General features: G+C 33.9%; 1 protein-coding gene across 3 annotated transcripts; it reads right to left on the reverse strand.

The window, feature by feature from the left end:
• Nucleotides 1-2,034: 2,034 nt before the first annotated feature.
• Nucleotides 2,035-11,964, reverse strand: LOC147063644 (uncharacterized). 3 transcript variants are annotated; one of them, XM_085959505.1, is made up of 3 exons: nt 11,904-11,964; nt 10,494-10,819; nt 2,035-3,951 (listed from the first exon to the last, which is right to left on the reverse strand). In XM_085959505.1, exons 2-3 carry the CDS (start codon nt 10,678-10,680, stop codon nt 3,683-3,685), a joined length of 456 nt encoding a protein of 151 aa, XP_085815631.1. In that variant the 5' UTR covers nt 10,681-10,819; nt 11,904-11,964; the 3' UTR covers nt 2,035-3,682. The 3 variants fall into 3 exon arrangements, with proteins under 3 accessions (XP_085815631.1, XP_085815630.1, XP_085815628.1); XM_085959504.1 differs by having other exon boundaries at nt 11,851-11,964; XM_085959502.1 differs by having other exon boundaries at nt 11,723-11,964.
• Between the last annotated feature and the right edge of the window lie 5,381 nt (nt 11,965-17,345).

Below are 17,345 nucleotides of genomic sequence, written 5' to 3' on the forward strand. Positions count from 1 at the left end.
ATCACGCATCGGGAATTTATAGCACTATGACCTTTATTGTAATGGCGTTAGAGCAGTGTTTCTAATGTCAATGTTCATTTGAGCGAACCCGTTCGAACCGAACCATTCGGCAGACCCAACAAAAAGCATCAGGAATTTATAGCAATATCACCTTTATTGTAATGGCGTTAGAACAGATTATGCCATTTGGCTGACCCGACAAAAAAGTGAGTGTCATTTTTTTCCCCATTCGTCCATATTAATGTCATTGGCTAAGAAAGATCCAATTGAAATATGGAAAAATGCCGTAGAATACCCACGTCTTCGGCAACATGCTCGTAAAACGCTTTCCTGCTTCTCAGCCACATATTGGTGTGAATCTATTTACTCATATCTAACCCAAATCAAGACATGGTTAAGGTGACAATTGACAGATACCCATTTAGAGGATTAACTGAAACTACGCACATCTACGCTGCAACCAAATATTCCAATGCTTTCCAAGAAAAAGCAGACACAACCCAGACATTAAAAGCTGTCAAATTAATAATAATAATTGTAAATATTTACTATATCCGTGTAAATATAATAAGTATGTATATTATAATGTAAGTATGTATATATTTTAAAGGGTAAACCCGTAAATTAATAAATTTCATTGTTTTCCTTCATTTACAAAACAATATACACTCATCCCTCGATTTACGCGGTTCACTTTTACGCGGTCGAGAAAAAACAAAAAAACGCAATTTACCTGAAAAAAAAACATTGTTTTTTTCTTAAAACAACCTTTGGAACCTATCTATCACGTAAATTGAGTGATGACTGCACGTGCATTTTTATGTATGTTTCTTGAATGCGGCCTTATTTGATTCAAGATAATTGAATATTTGAATGCGGCCTTCCGACAGGAAAAGGTTCTTGACCCCTGGTCTAGACTCTAGTAGAGGAAAATATGAGTCCGTACAAAAAACATCAGGATAGAATTGCCAAATCAGTACCCATGCCAACAGACAAGCCTATCTACGAATTTCGTTAATGATAATAATACATTTATCATTATAATCATTATCGTCATCGGTTACAATAAAATTAATAGCGCGTTTAGTTGCGTAGACTGATTTTGAGATCCTGTACGATAAAAAAATAACAATCAAACTTTAATTTTCTAAATGAGTCAATGCCGTCACAATTATTTATTATTTGGCAAATCGCTTTAAATGTAAATTGTATAATGGACATTGATCGAATTTTAAATATTATGTTTTTTTCCTTTCTTATTATTCTCGTTTTCTGTTCTATCTTAGATCACCCATATTATGTCTAAATTTCAATAATTCTTCTTCTACTTTTTTGTCTATAATTATTTATTATTCTTCCTTAATGTTCTTATGTAATTTCTTTATATTTATGTTATTCTTACTTTCTTTCTATCTTGTTAGGTAGGCTTAACTATAATATAATTTATATATGGAAACTTTACTGATTGCAATAACTTTCCACTATTCTATTCATCAACATATTTTTGTAGGTAATCAAAATGTAACTGTTTGTTTAATACAATAAATTTAAAAAAAAAATAAAAAAAACACGAATAGGACGAAATTATGTGAATTACAATAATAAAGGTAAGTAAAAAGTAAGTATGTAACATGTAAATAAGTGTAGTAGGTACCATTCATCAAAAACTTTAAACCAGTAATCGCACGTTCACGTCACCTGCTTTCAGAGATGTACCTATGTATTTTATTCACAACATATTTTTTAATTTACTGTCTATAAGACAGTGAAGAAGGGTAGAGGTAGCTTGTTAAGATCCGACATAAATAGTGCACACTAAACTTTGTCAGTCATACTTATTTGTTTATATTGAACTAAGAATATAATTTGCAGATAGAATTGGTTAGTTTTTAAAATTCAATTAAACCCTGTATATACTAAACCATAATAGTATAAGTAGGCTGTGGAGATCGACCCGTCGCCACTGTTATTTATAAAAAGATATTCCAATTAATGAATGCAGTTTCAAAACGATATAAAAAAATAAAACCAGTTATCAGTGCAAACAATTTTATTATTATACCTGAATTATAATTAAAATAAATACATAACCTTACTTAATACATTTTTATTATCTCGGTTATGAAACAGTTTTATCATAGCAAGCTTTGCTATCATAACTATAATATAAAAAATAACATCCTTTTTTTTAAATAGATCTTTCACAACATTTTTGTAAAACAAATGAATACAGAGTATCGTGTGTTATGATATTTTCAATCAAGGTTGGCAACAAGCGCGAAGCAAATTGAGGTGCATGTCATGGTGCTTGTCGCCTACTGTCACGCTGTCGCGGCGACAAATTTAGTCTATGATTTTATCATTTTGCAGAATATTTTGAACCATCACCATCTCTGTAATTTACTGAAGAATGCCATTGATGAAGAGCGCCTACTATAATGTATTAGTAATTTGAATTATTATTAATTATTCATGCTAATTTCAATTAAATGTAACAGTTTCTTCGTGTGCGTACGTTAAAATACTTGCGGCATGACATCCATAGATAATATTTTTAACAGAATCGAACCTGCAGACCAAAGACAACATTCTTATCGAAAATACACAGTGCCAACCGCTAAAAACAAAAAACGTGATTTTGACATGACATTCTAAAAGTGTAGGCATGTGGAATATGATAAAACGTTCAAAACATCATGCAGGTGTCGATGCAGGTTCAACGTGAGGTGACCTCATTGTTGTTTTAGTGATTTCGATTTTCGGCAGATTTTTCATTATGTATGCATTGTCGAGTATTGGGGTTAAAAATATTTTTTCATTGTTAGTTGATCCTTTCAGATATACTTGTGCAATTTCAAATTGATTGTTCCAGTAAATGGCTTCCAATATTCAAAAGAACAAATGAAAGTCTATGATAATTTAGAAATGTCAAATATTGAGATCCGTGCAGTAATTAAATTCCTAAAAAAACAAGAAAAAAGTGTAGAAACCATCCAAAATGAAATGAAATTGGTTTATGGCGCTCTTTGTTGTGGTAAAACCATGATTTATAAATGGTCGCGTTTATTTAAACAAGGTAGAGAGTCATTAGAAGATGATGACCATTGTGGAAGGGCAAGTGACGGCACTACACATGAAATGGTATTCAAAATCGAAGATACCCTGATGGACAATGGTCGGCTAAAACTAATCGAAATCGCAGAAAGGTTCAATCTGTTCAAAGCTTACAGAATTATACACGAAAATTTTGAGGTGTCGAAGGTAAGCACAAGATGGGTGCCATCAATGCTTATGTCATGTCAAAAAATTACATTATGGAATGTTCTGAGCAGTTTTTAAAGCTGTCTGGCGTCAATCAAGAGGAACCAATCAACAAAATTGTTACGGGCCTTTGGTTTTGACACACTTGCAGGGCTCGAAATGGACCGGAGCGCACCGGAGCTCAGTTCCGGTTCGTGAAATCGGTAAAATTATTGCTCCGTCTCGTGAAAAAAATAATTTTACCGTCTGAGCTAGATAAGCTATATAACAAAAAATCTAACACACTTATTTTTATAAAATATACATAAAATTTGATAACTATGTTAATATCTTCAGAAACTTGTCGAGTGCTCCGGTTCGTAAATTTTTCCATTTCGAGAGCTGCACACTTGTATACTAAAATTTTAAAGACACTGCCGTATTAGTTTTCTTGATTAACCGCCATCGCACCGGACTGTTCTGTTAAATATTTTGGACGGCACGAGCAAATGGTATGGTTGGTCACCATGACCGAGATGATCCGGGGTGGAATGCTTCTGTTTACGCTGTTGAAGATCTTGAACACCCGTTCTACTTCTTCTTCTTCGTTCACCCCACAGACGTAATTACCAAAACAGCAACCGCTATTTTCGCACCTGTGCAGAACGGTGCATGGCGGCATGACACCTTCCGCTGTTGAGATTGTATCACCTGAAAAAAAAAGAAACAACGTTAAGTATATGTTTTAATAGTGGCGAAGGGTGGAGGTAGGAAGTTAAGATCCGCCATAAATAGTGCACACTAAACTTTGTCAGTCATACGTAATTTTTTCATTGAACAAAGACTACAATTTACAGATGGTGTCGGCTAGTTTTTAAAATTCAATTAAACCCTGCGAAAACCAAACGATAATAGTCAAAAAATACTCGTCTATCTATAAAATATCTAAAATAATACAATTGAATCATACATAATTTTGCATATTTTATAAATAAGTATAATAATATTTTTTTTTATCTATTATAGTTTGGTTTAGGCAGGGCTTAATGAATTTAATAAAAATAACCGATAACATGTATTTCTAATTCAACAAAAACAATTAAGTATGAATGAAAAAGTGAGCACAATTTTGTCGGATCGCCCAAAATATACCAAAAATATTATGGTTTGGCTTAGGCAGGGTTTAATTGATTTACAATACCTGTAAGTTGCAGTCTTAGTTCAATAAAAACAAATACGTATGACTAACAAAGTTTAGTGTGCATCATTTATGACGGATCTTAACAGCCTACCTCCACCCTTCACCACCGATGATTGCATATTCTTAAAATTTGTGAGATGTACAGGATACGTGGACTCTAAGAATTATTGCCAGAATATTCGTTTTAAATTTTTAGATCATAATATTCAGTAGGCAGATAATATTTTCCACGTATTGATTGATTGGTTACAAATAATTAAGGCATGATATTTTTTAATATCTACGTGATGTTTTTTTCTAAATATCGATTATATAGGTATAAACGCTTAGCAACTCTCAGTGACAGGTACAAATACCTACGTGACTCATTGTAATGAAATTTCACAGAATCTCGCACAATAAATTCTAGTTATGCATGATTTTTTTATGAATTTAAAACACATGCTAGTTTTTTAAACAAATATGTGTCGTTTTGTTAAATGTTTGAATAAAAACAGCTGTGCAGTGGACGCCATTAATATTATATTTGTAATGTCAACAATGTGAAGTACGTCATTACAAAGAGTATTTTTTTTATATAACAATAATCGGCTATCGAGTATTGATTATAAAAATAAACATTATTTGCTTATAATATCTTTGCAACATTTAATCTGAGTTTTATCATAAGGAAAATAGTAGGTAGGTGTGTGTTCTGATCATGAAATTTTATAACTATGCCATTATAAATTAGATTGTTTTTCATTCATTTGCTACTTGACTTAAAATTACAAATGATTTCCAACTTTTGAATGTATAATATCTACAAACCCTGCCTGGTGTAGACTGTAGAGCGTGACCGGATACTTGTACGTATGCAGGTCGCCGTATTACACTTCACCGTGAAATGTTGTATCAGAAAATTTATGGCCGTATATTAAAGACCGTCCAACCTCTTTGGGTCGTATAATACTGACATAATATTCATGTCTAAATAAAACACAGTTCTTGTCGGTTTCACTTTACAGAAAGATAGCAGCAAACAAATTTTGAAAATACCCGATATACTGGATTAAGATTTGTTAGGTTAGGTTTTCATTCTCGAATTCATGAATTTTGCCAAAATCGGTTATGCAAATTGAATTAATTTTCATACTGAATCTAATAAAATTGGAAACTGAATAGTATACGGTCATCTCTTTCCGATAAGAAAGCTCACGGTGAAATGTTTTACGTACAATTTACATGTAACCTGTACAAAGAGGGATATTATAAATAATATTATACGTGTTAAACAATATAAAGTGGCATACATTGATAACTTGCAACCCTTAGGCAGGCTGAAAATGCATTCCATACTATTTATAGTCTTGCATTAGGTATAATATACTAAGTCATTACTTAGGTACCTACCTACTGCATTTAATTATTTTTAGGCTAAATTGAATGCATGCAACAACAAAAAAATGTTTCGTTCAAGATATATGTATACATAAGTGGCTAACTCCCAGACGTATGTTACAATCAGGGCTCGAAATGGACCGGAGTGCCGTTCCGGTTCGTGAAATCTGTAAAATTATCGCTCCATCTCGTGGAAAAAATATTATAACCGTCTGAGGTATATATGCCGTATAATAAAAAAAATATCTAACATACCTGTTTTTTTTAAATACACATAAAATTTGATAACTGTAAATATCTTCAAAAAATTGTCGAGCTCTCCGGTTCGTAAACTTTTCCATTACGAGCGCTGGTTACAATTAAGTTAGTAATGTCATTTACTTTAAATTAATTACAAAGCAGATTGCCTCCTACCTCCTGATTAGTGTTATTAAAATTTTAAGTGCCTCAGTTAAAACGGAGTTATAAGAAACAATTCGCATAATCATAGACGGATCGACAGCTTAGAATCGAAAGCACTCTCCAGGAAAGTGAAAGTCGAGTCCAACTCGGTTCAACTTTAAAATTATGTTATTTCTAATAATAAAGAATCTAACACTCTTAAGGGCCCACATGCCCCACGTAGGTCAAAATGGAGGTTTTATAGTATTTTCAGAGCATAATATTTATTAAAACAATCATTATTCGTAGGATATTTATCACATTTGAATGGTCAAAGACATAGCGTATAATCGGTATCTTTAGAATTAACTTGAAATGTGGTAATCGTGCCCATTTTTTGAAGAATAAAATGCCTAATTCTTGTAAATTTTGGGATCACAGAGATTATAAATACAATTTTTTATCGTAAATATTTCACTATAATATAATGTTAACATTAATTTTACTAATAGTTTAATAATAAAATTAATAAATCTAAAAAATCTTAACACCACTGCACATGGATGTACTGAAATATGACTATATTCTAAAACATTAGATCGAGAGGTTTAAAAGAATACTATTTTATGTAATAAAAATACTTTATGCAGTCATCAAATGCTTAAAATTAATATAAAGGATAATAAGGCTTCAAAATTATATAAATAGATTATCTACAGCGTTTAAGGAATGTCCAGGATTATGCTCTGAAAATGTCATTAAAAAAACTCCATTTTGACCTACGTGGCACACGTGGGCCGTTAAAACCATGTGTGTATATATATATTCAATATTGAATAAAAAAAATAATAACTTTAATATTTCAAAGACGTGATTGTAAATTTTTTCAATATTTAAGTACAGAAAGGTTTTAACAATATTTTGAGAATTTTCGTCGGCTTGGTTGGGAATCACTGGATCGATCTGTGGATAAAGCTTACTTGCGGTTTAGCGTGTTTTAATGTATCTTTTTAGTTGGATGTAAGCACTGAACCCCCGTTATGTGGGAGGTGGCTTAGTAGACTGTTTTACAAGGATTGGCTGAAAATTATTCTCTCAACCCCTACTTAGGAAATGTAATAATTAGAGGGAATAATGAGGAAACAGTAAAAATACACACTCTCAATATATACACCATTGCCGACTTAAGTAGAAAGCCAATGACATTAATATGGACGAAGCATCTGGAAAAAAAATGACACTCACTTTTTTGTCGGGTCTGCCGAATGGCATACCTAATCTGTTCTAACGCCATTACAATAAAAGTGATATTGCTATACATTACCGATGCTTTTTGTCGAGTCTGCCGAATGGTTCGGTTCGAACGGGTTCGCTCAAATGAACATTGACACTAGAAATACTGTTCTAACGCCATTACAATAAAGGTGATATTGCTATAAATTCCCGATGCGTGATATCGCATACTTAATGGAAATTGCGTGACGTCTACCTATACATGTGCGAATGTTGCTATGCACGAATTTACTTGCTAGCTACTGTTTTGAGTGCATTGTCCATTAATAATGTCATTGTAGAAAGCCGACACATTCACAACGACTGGTCCTACTTTTTCCGCCCCTCCCGTTGTCGTCTATGTATGAACTGTCATTGCTTATCATCGTTCTATAGAGTGCTCATACTGACGCGTCTGTCGTGTTCACACAGGGAATGGTTTGATTTGAATAGATACGTTACATGATAAATAATACACTAGCATTAACACACCTTCTACAAATGTAATGCATAGATCAATGCTACATATTTTTTGGAAATCGATATTATCACCGGTTTTTGTGTGAAGGACTAGTCTGACTTTGACAGCTGATGAATAACAGAAATGTATATTATTTATTAATAACACTGATAGTTAATATATTTGATTTGAGATTTTTTTATAATTCAATTGAAAACGAGAAAGGGCGAATCAATATGTCAAGCAATCTGGGATCTGGTTTTGACAGCTGATCAGAGGACCACTCGTTTCTTGTGCAAAAAGATATGCTCAGGCTTTATTAATTTAAGATGACGATGTATACACCCATGTCACCCACATCATGAAGCGGGCCATCAGGCATGAAAGCACCATTTCGAAAAATTGATCATATTAATTTATTATTGATTTTTCAGACCGTTAACAAAATCTAGCAGATGCAGCGCTCGAAATGGAAAATTTTACGAACCGGAACTATTAATGTTGTTATCTAATTATTGTATATGTATTTTATAAAAATAAGTCTGTTAGATGTTTTATTATATGACATATCTAGCTCAGACGGTCAAATTAATATTTCCACGAGACGGAGCGACAATTTTGGAGATTTTATGAACCGGAACGGCGCTCCGGTGCGTTCCAGTTCATTTCGAGTCTTGAGCAGATGGCAATGGCGTCCGTATACTGCTACGTACTACACTGTAGACTTCTACACTGTTTCCGTATACATTTTGTAAACCCAGATATTCCGCACTCCGATGAACACGTGGTCTACGGCTATAACTAAGCAGTATGTAGTGGTTATTAAATACGCGTGGTTTAATGGTCATAATTATTAGGACCATCGGTGTATTTTTGCTACTTTGGCCTGTTAAGACATTTTAAGTCCCGCATACTATCTCGCCGAACTTAAAGCACTTTTTACAAGACACTTGTAAAGCCAGTGCTCACCTACGCATCGGAAACCTGGACATTAACTCTGCGAAATGAACGAGCCCTGAACATCTTTGAAAGAAAAATTCTCCGCCGTATATATGGACCGATCAGGGATGGCACCAATTGGAGGAGAAGATATAATGCTGAGCTCTACGGGCTGTACGAAGATTGCAGCGCAGTTCAATCAATTAAGATTGGGAGACTGCGATGGCTAGGTCATGTGCATAAATGACAATGAACTGGCAAAGAGAGTGATGTCCAGCAATCCAATAGGGCGTAGAAGAAGAGGAAGGCCAAAGATTCGCTGGTTTGACGGAGCTGCCAGTGACTGCCGTATTCTGGGGGTACCGAATTGGAAAGCGGCCACACTGGATAGGGACAGGTGGAGGGAGCTGTTGGAGGAGGCCAGGACCCACACCGGGTTGTCGCGCCCCTGATGATGATGGTCGTTGTATTTTCTGGGTTTATTGGTTTGGGCGCAGATGGATTTATTTAAGTATTATTTTATCAATATTTTCAATAATGAGCATAATATAATCGAAATACAGTTCGCGACTCACTGAGGCGAATCAAGATGTCTGTTTAAAAATAGGAATACCTATTCACATACATTCCTAACTATCAAGTAATTACAACATAAAAAGAACTTTTTATATACTTACCACGTTTTTAAATTTTCTGTTGAATCATATAAACTTGACAATTCTATGTATTAATAAAAACTTTTTTTTGTACCTGATAGAAATACTGAATAAATATAGAATACAGAAATGTCATTTTGACATTTCATATTGATTTCCATAGTAACACACGTATATATTAATAATTTAGTTGCTAGGACCCACTTAGCAACCAATAATAGTGTGTAGTAAATATTACTTTTAACGATTTTTTTCCGAAACATACAAAACAGAATTAACTGAAAATGAATTCAATTCTGCTTAAAGATGTCCAAAAGTATTAAAAGAATGCATTGTCGTCGTGTTCTGATATATTCTAAAAGTTTCAAATGTGTAGCTAGTCGGGAAGTTAATTAAAAATTTTGGACAAACAAGAAAAAATCTGTACCGGACAAACAAGAATATGAGCTAATAAAAACGTGGTAAAATCCATTGAAGAAATCCAGTGCCGAAGATCCCATTAATTAAAATGTCATTCTTCTTATACGATATGCTTTTTCAGAGTTATTTATAAGTATATTTTTATTAATAAAAAATATAATTAAGTACAATGTTTTTACGTAGTATGTAAAACTTCGTTAAGGCCTTGTCCAGATGGCGCGATTTGACGCGCGCATGACATGTTGTGCGTTCTCGAGGTGCATGTGACCTCATTGAGCCGTCCACATGCACTCGCGACGTATCGCGGCGAGACACGCGTCATCTGAACAAGCTCTAATACATGGTTATTGACCAGGAAGTGTGAAAAAATATACATAACTAATATTTATTTGTCAAATATATCTGACTAAGTTATGTACGTTTCATTGGAAAGAAATGTGCCCGCCATTCCGTTTTTGGCTATATATTATGTGATCCCGGTGAAAATAAGGTTGGGTTCATTGATAATTAACTGGATGAATAAAACATAGTAAAATATAATCACCCAATAGGGTATCCGAGCTGAAACTCCTGGCTTGGGGAACTCCGCACTTAAATTCGTTCACTTTGGACATGTGTTTTGCCAACTTCTTCTCTGGAGACAGGATCTGGTCACTTTGTGAACCCATAATTGCCAGCAAGAAAAGTTCCACGGATAATAGATGCATAGCTGTTTTGTTTATCAAGTTCATAAAAACAACACAGCCGGAAAAATCCGTCAATTTCACATTCACTGAGTACGTAGTTGTTTTTTCACAGTTTGTCACACAACACTATACTTAATTCGTTTTGAAAATGACATATCTACAAAGCTCATTTTTTTAAAAGAATCTAGAGAGAATAAAAACATACAATGTGAAAATTAAATGGTTTTCAAATAGAGTATTTTTTTTTTTGATGATGATAATTTGAGTTAATGTTGACTGTTCTATCGAGCTATGAAAATAACTGCAAAAACACAGTAAGATATCTGCCCTTAACAACCGTCAACACGAATAACTCAACTATTGTAGAATTAACAAACAGCTTCATTTTAAAATCATTATAATTGACTTCTACCACGTAAACACCAATTCAATTATGTTTTATAATGATGTCATTTTTCTACTGTGGAAAAATTAACGTGGGATAAAAAAAAACAAATCAAAATCCAAGATTACTTATAATATGTAATTAGATCGCGGCTCTTCACTCGGAGGGATTCGGGTTCGATCACTTCGATCCCCTGTGAGGTCACAATATAATAGTTATGTGATTTTCTCAAAGCGTGGGTGTTTGTGATTATTTCACATAATATATTACTAACTACGCTACACTATTAATTGTCGTTCGGCGTTATAGCCTGTTGTAGTGTTAGAATATAATATAAACATTTATTTTTACAAATATTAATATTGTTTTTAAAACAATAGCACATATTATGAACATCACACGCAATCAAAGTAGGAAAATCATTGGCGACTTTATAATATTGTACTAATTTACTCCAATTATAAATTTGTATCCATATTTTTCACAAAAAAATAATAATTTTAATGATTTAAATGGCTTCTTGTTAGAGAAATTTCTACAGAAAATCAACAACGGAGTTCAAGGAGATTCACTACGTTACACAAATTCAAATAAAAATATTAGCCTAAATGCTTTCACATATTCAATAACACGAGTATTACTAACAAAAGGTAAATATTCACGATATTTCAATTTAATTTCATTTGTATTTATAATTAATACCTTTATAATCTGATATAGTGTTTACTTATAATACATTTTCATATTGCTATTAACACTGTATTATTTTGGTTTATTTTTATGTCATCCTTTACACTATAGTAGAGCACTTGATTTATGTATGTGATTACTTGATCGAATATAATAATTTTAATCAGATAATGATAATAATTAATAACAACACGAATTAATAACGGCGCAAATAATGACCGAGACACATCTCTTCGCGAATGCAGTCGCACACTGACGTGAAAAGTAAACCGACAAATAAAAAATAAACTGTAGTAATGTAAACGTATTGTCAGGTATTTATAAAAAATCATCATTTTTATCATCGGCAAACGTCATCGATATATTCGCTAAAATGTGTTTGCTATCTATGAAATAGATTGTTGTCTTTGAAACAAAACATTTTTTTTTAATCTAGAATAAAATCATTACTTTATTCAGACGAATGGAATCAGGATATTTCGTACGAGCAGAGGGTTGGAGCGGACCTTTTTTTGAGTTGCTCCGCTCCAGGGTCTGCTCCGCTCCGGGTAAAAAGTTTTAATAGGTATTTTATGTACACAAAAATGTTAAAAAAAATAAGTAGTTTTGAAATAGGGTTTATTATTCATTCTTTCCATTATTAATTATATTAAAAAAATTCCGATTGCAAATCGTTTCTCATTATCTGCCTCTTCTATCAAAAGTGAGTTTGTTTATCACTCGGCAGTGCTATTGCCGTATTTAAAATAATTCCACTGTCAAATAATTATAATATTTGGATTTTAGCACAAAAATTTAATAATAAAAAAACGTCCGGAGCAGTAGAGCACTAAAAATTTTCAGTGCTTCAGCTCCACTCCTGCTCCGGGTAAAACCCCGTTGCTCCACTGCTCCGTGCTCCTGTTCCGAGCTCCGCTCCAACGCTCTGCGTACGAGTATTTTCCCGCTCTTATGCTGTCAGGTTGGTAACTAATGGCTGTAAATAAAATGATATACTTTTTATCCTTTACAACTATAAACTAAGATACTCTTCATTATTTCAGTAAAGCGGCCGTTCATGAAGTCGTGGATCGTTAGTTCGATGCCGAATCTGGACAAAAAAATGCATGTTTATGGCATGGCAGACATAGAATGTCATCCCCTTTCATTGTTAGTGTCAGATTGTACCAGAATTTGTTTTGTTCCTATCGACCTATTTTCTTAGTCATCATCTCTTGTGGTGCAGTGGGTAAGATGCGGAGCTCCGGGTTTGGATGTTTGTGATTGTTTCACTTAAATTAATAAATTCACCCTACTGCCATTGTGCCTCTTGGCTTGTTGTAGTGTTATAAAGGATATATAATTAAGTTCATTAAAGCGTCAATCTGAGGCGAAAGATCTTGGGATAATTTTTGATTCTTCATTTCTTTTCACCGCATATAACTTCTACGGCTCTACGTGCGAGTAAGCTTCTAGGATTCATCATCATGCGACAACCTAAACCATTCAAGAATCCAAATGTATTACGTACACACTACGTCTCGTTAGTGGGTAGCATTCTTGAATATGGGTCGATTATCTGGTGTCCTTATGATGTTTACTATAAGCTTATTTTAGAACACGTCCAGAAGAAATTGTTTCGATGTCTTTATTTTAAGACATTTAACTATTTTCCTTTCGATAATTCGTCAAATGATTATATTCCGACTGCCTTTCTACAAGGCATGCTTACTTTTCACTCTCTTGAATCTCATCGGTCTCTTCTGCTCCTGAAACACTTTTTCCAGTTATCGCGAGGGATGGTTTCCAATCCTGGTGTCCTAATGAATTTGAAGTTACATGCGCCTGTCAATGCCCTACATGGTCGCAGCCATGATTTATTCTGGATTGGAACCGTTTCCTCGTGTCAAGCCTATCAGGCACCATTAGCGAGGGGTGCAAGATTAGTAAATGCGCTCCCTAAAGACATAGACATTTTCAATGATGTACTTTGCATTTTGTTTTTGAAACTGTATTTTTCTGTATAAAATTGTATGTTTTTTGTTTTCAAAAATTATATTTTTCTGTATTAAATTGTACTTAAGTATGTTTTGATTTTTTTGTTATTATTATTATTATTGTTGTTATTATATACCTATATTTTTTTCTATATTCTCTTCTCTCTTGTGAGGGTAATGTTTGACTTATAATGTAAATCTCATGTTGTGTAAGTCTTGAATTTAGATTTGTTATGTCCACAATGTTTGTATTCTTAAATAATAAATAAATAAGTACAATCTAATATATAAAAATTAATATTTGTGTGTTTGTTTGTTCGTATTTAATGCGCAGCCATACCGTTCATCCGATTGCGATAAAACTTTGTAAACTTATTGCTTGCACTTGCGGGAAGAGTATAGGCTATACAAATATATAAAAATGAATGTCTGTCTGTCTGTCTGTGTATCTGTCCCGCATGCGTTCCTATACCATTCATCCGATTGCAATGAAATTTTGGGAAGTGGTTGCATGCACACCCATGAAGGTTTCTGAATTAGAAAAATCATCATCTTCTTCTTCTTCTTTATTATATTTTCTTTTATTCGTATGGTTCCTATACCATTCATCCGATTGCAATGAAATTTTGGTAAGTGGTTGTATGCACACCCATGAAGGTTTCTAAATTAGAAAAATTATCATCTTCTTCTTCTTCTTCATTCTATCTTCTTTTATTCGTATGGTCCCTATACCATTCATCCGATTGCAATGAAACCTTCGTCAGTTGTTGTGGTAACACCCGCAATGGTTTTTGAATTAGTACAACCACCTTCTTCTTCTTCTTCTTCTATTCTATATTCTTCTATTCGTATGCGTTGCTATTCCATTCATCCGATTGCAATAAAATTTTCGTCAGTAATTGTGCCAACACCCGCGAAGGTTTCTGAATTAGTACAACCATCTTCTTCTTCTTCTTCTTCTTCATTCTATCTTCTTTTATTCGTATGGTCCCTATACCATTCATCCGATTGCGATGAAACCTTCGTCAGTTGTTGTGGTAACACCCGCAATGGTTTTTGAATTAGTACAACTATCTTCTTCTTCTTCTATTCGTATGCGTTTCTATTCCATTCATCCGATTGCAATAAAGTTTTCGTCAGTAATTGTGCCAACACCCGCGAAGGTTTCTGAATTAGTACAACCATCTTCTTCTTCTTCTATTCGTATGCGTTCCTATACCATTCATCCGATTGCAATGAAATTTTGATCAAGTGTTGTGCTCACGCCGCAAAGGTTTCTGAATTGTTACAACTATTTTCTTTTTCTTCTGTTTGTATGCGTTCTTATACCATTCATCCGATGCGATGAAATTTTGAACAGTTGTTGTGAGCACGCCCGCGAAGAGTTCTGAATTAGTACAACCATCTTCTTCTTCTTCTATTCGTATGCGTTCCTATACCATTCATCCGATTGCAATGAAAATTTGATTATGTGTTGTGTTCACGCCCGCAAAGGTTTCTGAATTGATACAACCATTTTCATCTTCTTTTTCTTCTATTCTATCTTCTTCTATTCGTATGCGTTCTTATACCATTCATCCAATTGCGATGAAATTTTGACCAGTTGTGCGCAAGCCCGCGAAGGATTCTGAATTAGTACAACCGTCTTCTTCTTCTTCTATTCGTATGCGTTCCTATACCATTGATCCGATTGCAATGAAACTTTGGTGAGTTGTCGTGCGCACGCCTGCGAAGGTTTCTGAATTAGTACAACCATCATCTTCTTCTTCTATTCGAATGCCTACCTACACCATTCATCCGATTGCAATGAAACTTTGGTGAGTTGTCGTGCGTATGCCCACGAAGATTTCTGAATTAGAAAATCATCTTCTACTTCTATTCGTATGCGTTCCTATACCATTCATCCGATTGCAATGACATTTTGATCAAGTGTTGTGCCCTTGCCTGCAAAGGTTTCTGAATTAGTACAATCATCTTTTTCTTCTTCTATTTGTATGCATTCTTATGCCATTCATCCGATTGTGATGAAATTTTGACCAATTGTTGTGCACACGCCCGCAAAGGTTTCTGAATTAGTACAACCATCTTTTTCTTCTTCTATTTGTATGCGTTCTTATGCCATTCATCCGATTGTGATGAAATTTTGACCAGTTGTTGTGCGCACGCCCGCGAAGGTTTTTGAATTAGTACAACCATCTTCTTCTTCTTCTATTCGTATGCGTTCCTATACCATTAATCCGATTGCAATGAAACTTTGGTGAGTTGTCATGCGCATGCCCACGAAGATTTCTGAATTAGAAAATCACCTTCTTCTACTATTCGTATGCGTTCCTATACCATTCATCCGATTGCAATGACATTTTGATCAAGTGTTGTGCCCTTGCCTGCAAAGGTTTCTGAATTAGTACAATCATCTTTTTCTTCTTCTATTTGTATGCATTCTTATGCCATTCATCCGATTGTGATGAAATTTTGACCAGTTGTTGTGTACACGCCCGCAAAGGTTTCTGAATTAGTACAACCATCTTTTTCTTCTTCTATTTGTATGCGTTCTTATGCCATTCATCCGATTGTGATGAAATTTTGACCAGTTGTTGTGCGCACGCCCGCGAAGGTTTTTAAATTAGTACAACCATCTTCTTCTTCTTCTATTCGTATGCGTTCCTATACCATTAATCCGATTGCAATGAAACTTTGGTGAGTTGTCATGCGCATGCCCACGAAGATTTCTGAATTAGAAAATCACCTTCTTCTACTATTCGTATGCGTTCCTATACCATTCATCCGATTGCGATGAAACTTTTGTCAGTTGTGTGCGCACACCTACGAAGGTTTCTAAATTATTATTATATAACATACAAAGTTTGTAGTTTGTTTGTCCCATCCAATTTTGATTTTTTTTTACTACATATTAATAACATTAATAACGTTTTCATATTTTGGATTCGATTTTAATTTAGTGTTCTTATGTTTGACCTTTACTCCTATTAGAATTATTTTCATATTGCCATATTGTATTACACAGATATTTTAATAATAAAAAAAATAATTACCTCTTATTATTTTTCAAATATCTAAGATAAATATAACCACGAAGCGACCCTGTGCGAAGCCGGGTACTTCAGCTAGTCTAATATATAAAAATTAATATTTGTGTGTTTGTTTGTTCGTATTTAATGCGCAGCCATACCGTTCATCCGATTGCGATAAAACTTTGTAAACTTATTGCTTGCACTTGCAGGAAGAGTATAGGCTATACTAATATATAAAAATGAATGTCTGTCTGTCTGTGTGTCTGTCCCGTATGCGTTCCTATACTATTCATCCGATTGCAATGAAATTTTGGTAAGTGGTTGTATGCACACCCATGAAGGTTTCTGAATTAGAAAAATCATCATCATCATCTTCTTCTTCTTCTTCATTCTATTTTATTTTATTCGTATGGTTTCTATACCATTCATCCGATTGCAATGAAATTTTGGTAAGTGGTTGTATGCACATCCATGAAGGTTTCTGAATTAGAAAAATCATCATCATCTTCTTCTTCTTCATTCTATCTTCTTTTATTCGTATGGTTCCTATACCGTTCATCCGATTGCAATAAAATTTTCGTCAATAATTGTGCCAACACCCGCGAAGGTTTCTGAATTAGTACAACC

The sequence above is a fragment of the Rhyacophila brunnea genome, unplaced genomic scaffold (assembly GCF_057557595.1).
Source record: "Rhyacophila brunnea isolate RB1 unplaced genomic scaffold, BYU_Rbru_1.0 scaffold_9, whole genome shotgun sequence".
In the NCBI taxonomy this organism is placed as follows: Eukaryota; Metazoa; Arthropoda; class Insecta; order Trichoptera; family Rhyacophilidae; genus Rhyacophila; species Rhyacophila brunnea.